Source organism: Rattus rattus, chromosome 13 (assembly GCF_011064425.1).
Source record: "Rattus rattus isolate New Zealand chromosome 13, Rrattus_CSIRO_v1, whole genome shotgun sequence".
NCBI classification, from domain to species: Eukaryota; Metazoa; Chordata; class Mammalia; order Rodentia; family Muridae; genus Rattus; species Rattus rattus.
The window spans coordinates 41,338,651-41,343,390 of NC_046166.1; the positions used below are offsets into that span (position 1 = coordinate 41,338,651).

General features: G+C 43.8%; 1 protein-coding gene across 1 annotated transcript in view; it reads left to right on the forward strand.

Annotated features, from left to right (window-relative positions):
* The window catches only part of Primpol (primase and DNA directed polymerase), a 34,336-nt gene that overhangs the window by 28,721 nt on the left and 875 nt on the right, over window positions 1-4,740 (forward strand). Inside the window, exons 12-13 of the mRNA XM_032919155.1 lie at window positions 2,341-2,423; window positions 2,507-2,553. Coding sequence (XP_032775046.1) covers window positions 2,341-2,423; window positions 2,507-2,553 — 130 coding nt within the window. The remainder of the gene's footprint in view (window positions 1-2,340; window positions 2,424-2,506; window positions 2,554-4,740) is intronic.

The following is a 4,740-nucleotide window of genomic DNA, read 5'->3' on the forward strand; positions in this document are numbered from 1 at the left end:
TATATTTAAAATATTTATAATTGTAAAAGTAATGTTGACAGTATAAAGTCATTTTTATGATATATGAACTTAAACTCTGTGTTTGGTTGATGTTTTATGTTAAATTATTAGTTGTCAGATTACTTCTAGCACAAATCAGCTTTTTGTTTATTTGATATTAACCCTTACAGTATTTTCTCCCAAAATACATCCTGATAGCAGTTCCCCTCTTTCTACTCCTCCCAGTTTTCTCCACTTCCCCTCCATTCTGGATTAACCCCTTTCTGTCCCTCAGAAAACAAATGGGCACATGCTTTGAATCCCAGCACTCTGGAGGCAGAGGCAGGCAGATCACTGAGTTTGAGGCCAGCTTGGTCTACTGAGCAAGTTCTAGGACAGCCAGGGCTACCCAGAGAAACCTGACTCAAGTAAAAAGAAAAGAAAGAAAGAAACAAACAAACAAACAAAAACAGGCTTCTAAGAGATTATAATGTAACTAACAATGATAAAACAAAAACTAACACATTGGAATAGGACAAAACAAAGTAACAGAAAGAAAGGAGACAAGAAAGGGCATTGGATAGAGATACAGAAACCCACTGTTCACACACTCAGGAATCCTATAAAAACACTAAACCAGACACCATAATATATAAATATATATGTATAGGGTAAAAGGAAAGAAAAATACATGAAACAAAAGAGTGGTGATGATGATGATGGTGGTGGTGATGATGATGGTGATGATGGTAGTGGTGGTGGTGGTGGTGATGATGATGATAAAGGAGAAGTCATAATCCAACAAGGAAGCTCCACAGATGCCTTTAAGTTTGTTTTCCCTGGCCACCCTGGCCACCCTTAAGAGTGTTAGGTTCCCTTGAGAAAACTAAGCTTCCATTAGCAAGTGGTCAGCAGTCAGGGACTGCTCTGGGATTAGGGATCAGGGCTGGTGTCCACTGTTCCTTTCAGCTCCAGGATCCCATCTAGTGCAGGCCCTGCAGGCCCTGCCTTGCTAACTCAGTCTCTGTGAGTTCATATCTGTGTTAATCCTCATATAAGGCATTTAATCATTCCATGCTAATTCCTGCCCCAAATCCTACCAGGTCAGCCCCACCTTCCTACCGTCTATATTTCTGAGTTTGGGTCATCTGCTGGACTGTAGTTGAGCTGCCACCTACATACCTTAAAGGCTATGCCCTTATGGCTCTCCTCTCCTCCAGGAGCCTGCCCATATCCCTCATCTAGGGATGGGGGCTGGTGCACCTCTTCCCACTCCATGACTGAGCACTGACTAGCTTGGCTTTGTACAAATTTGTGCCAGCAACCATAACTCTGAGTTCATGAGTCTGATGGCCCCTTTGGTCCGGAAGATAATACTTTGCTGCAGTCTTCCCTGACCTCTGACTCTTACAGTCTTACCACTGTCCCCTTTCTATACCAGTCCCTGAGCTTAGGTAGGAAATGAGACACAGGCGTCCAGTTTGTGGCTGTGCATCCACTTACTCTGTACTCTGTAGATGTCATCCTTACAGTGCTGCCACTCTACTCACATATTTTGAACCTACAGTATTCCTCGGTTCCTAGAGAAACGCCTGTCACTGTGCTGTTTTCTGCTCAGAAGTCTGTTTGTACAGTCTATGCATTGATGTATCATGTGCAGGAGGCACACATGTGTGGAGGTCAGAGGACAAAGAGTTTTAAGGGCGTCTCTCATAGGCCCAGAGCTCACCAAACTAGAGAGCTGACTGGTCAGTGAGTCCCAAAGGTCTACCTGTCCATACATCCAGCATTGGGATTACAAGAGTGTGCCGCCACTCGGGGCCTCTCAAACGGTGTGCTTGTGTATTGTATTTACTGTGCCTGTATGTGCAGGTCTGTGTGCAGGGTGCATGCACATGTGCAGACTAAGACCGATACCGAGTGTCTCCCTCTATAGCCCTCCAGCATGGCTGGCTGGCAAACTCCTAGGACTTCCTGTGTTCTCCTTCGCACACCAAGGTTACAGCCGTGCCCAGTGTTCATGTGCGTTCTTGGGATCTGAACTCCAGTCCTCATGCCGGGCAGCAAGCTCTCTCCCCACTGAGCTGGCTTCCGCGTGTTTGTTCTCGTGAGGGCTCTGAGGGTTGGACTGGAGGGTTTGCAGGCACAAGAGCTTTGCTGGCGGATCCCTCTCCTCAGCCCCATGAGTGTTACATTTAGCAACCAGTTTTCTTTTGGTTAGTCATGTTTATTCTCTTCCTTTAGCTTTGTAATTTTTCTCTATCTTTTAAGTCTTAGGCACATCTTAGCACATGGCGTATGTTTAAACTTTATTTTCTACCCAGTATGAGTATTAATGCTTTCTTTCCCTTATACATTAAGGATTCTGGTTGATCTGAAAAATGAAGTTTGGTATCAGAAATGCCATGACCCTGTATGTAAAGCACAAAACTTCAAATCTACCTGTGAGTTATTAATTTTTATATTTACCACAACGTGAAAATTAGATATCCACCTAAAAATATTTGTACTTATCTTTTTGATTCAGGTTTCCCACTACCCACTGAAGTAAGTCTCCTGTTTCTTCTGAAAGATGTGAGTACAGCTCTTGGCCTGGGGTTTTGGTACATAGCATATGAACCACGAACAGCCTTTAAACACCATGCAAAGCACTCTCGCTCTCTTTGGAATGTGTTAGTGATCTTCCCACCTCAGTGCCTCTGAGAACACGAGCCACTGGGGAGTAAATTCAGTCCCAGGCATAGTGACGTTTCTGACAGTTTGCTTTAAGGGTACAGAGCCCTGTGTCGTTCTTTGGCCCACAGTGGCTGTTGGTTAGATTTCCCTCTGTAGAACAGTGTCAAAGGGAATAATACACAATTTTACTTTTGGATACCACTAGCTTGCCAAACCAACATTTAATCCAAATGATTCACATTTAGTGTTTTTAAAAAAGCAGAAAATACATAAAAAACAAAAGTGGGTTGTTCTGGACGGGACCCTAAGGGCACTTGGTGCTCTTGTAGAGTTCAGTCCCCAGGACCCACATGGTGCCTCACACTCCAGTTCCAGGGGATCTAATGCCCGTCCTTGTCTGGCTTTCACAGGCTCCTGCATGCATGTGGTGCACACACACATGTAAGAAAAAAAAAAGCAAGAAGGTAAAACATCATACATAATTTGGGCAAACTGATGCAAAGGTTATAGCATAAGCCTTCATTAGACTTGGCTGTGCTCATTTTCAGAGTCGTAATGCACAGTAGTTTTTTCCCATGAAGTATCGGAAACATTTTCATTACTAGGGATCACCAAGTTGTTCGGGGATATCCTAGGAATTGAGAGGGTACATAGGTTGACGAGAGCACCTGCTGCTAGGTTTGCCAGCGGCCGGCAGTAGACAAGTGCAATCCACCGTGCGTTTATTAATGAAGTTGTGCTCTTTGTAGGTTGTTTCTGGATCCATTTTTTTGATTATTTAGTACTTTTTGCCATGGATTAGAGTTAAGTACAAGCTGAACAAGGGCTTACATTTATATTCTAGAAAACTGTCTGACATCCTTTGACATCTGCATTTAAATCACTTTTTTATGATGTATGTTCGGGTGATTTGATTGCATGTGCATCTGTGTACCACATGTGTGTTTGGTACCCAAGGAAGCAGAATCATTTGGTCCCCTGGACCTGTGGTTAGAGGTGGTTGTGAGCCACCATGTGGGTGCTGGGGACTGAAGCTCTGGAAGGGTCCTCTGAAGAGCAGCAGTGCTGCTAACCACTGAGCCCTCTCTCCACACCCAACACCCAAGTTGAAAGTGAAAATCCCATGCTCGGAATGTTGGAGTGGGACATAACAGAACTGATATGCAGACTCTCTGGCAGACTACCAGGTTTAAAAGTAGTATCTAGGAACAGATGAAAATTTAATTATCTTTTAAAAGAGCAGTGTATCATCATTTTGAGTGGTTTAATTTTTTGCAGTGCCAGTCATTGAACCTAGGGCCTCATACATGGGAAGCAAGGGCTCTCTCTGGAGCTACCTTCCCAGCCATTGATTTATTTTGGTGACGGCTTTGGTGGAAAGTTTTTTCTTTTCGAATACCTCAAAAATGCTAAGTTAAAATATTCTTAGCATATAATATTACCATTATTTGAACAAAACTTCATTTTTTTAGAAATAACAGTATAGAACAAGTACCTTCCAAGTGAACTGCTAACATTGCCATTTCTCCTTCACACACACACACACACACACACACACACAGGCCAGAGGGACAACTTTGGTGTCATTCCTCAGGAGGGTTTTTGGTTTTTTGAGATGCAGCTTCTCACTGGGCTGGTATTCACCTGGGAAGCTTGGCTAATGGCCACTAGGGATCCATATCTCTACCTCCCTAGTGCTGGGATCGCATGCTGCCATTTTTGCGTTGGTTCTAGGATTGATTTTTGTTAATTTAGAAGTGTATCTTCCCACTTGCCTCCAGCTAGCTTATCTTCCTACTAGGAACTTACATTTGCTGTACTCCTTCTGAGGACATTGAAATGTATCTGCCATGAGCTGCAGTCAATTGCAGTCTCAGAGAAGCATGTCTGCAGAACAGAAGCAACCACTTCTGAGCTCACTTCTCCTCCCCATGGTGGCTATCCCTGACCACAGGCAGCTAGCATGCTCATTCACTGCTGAAAACTGGCTATTACGTCACACCCTGACTCAACATGTCAGTGGTGAAGTCACATGTTCTGACCTTTACTCCTCTGTCCGCCTTACTCCTTCCCTCCAAAATAAAG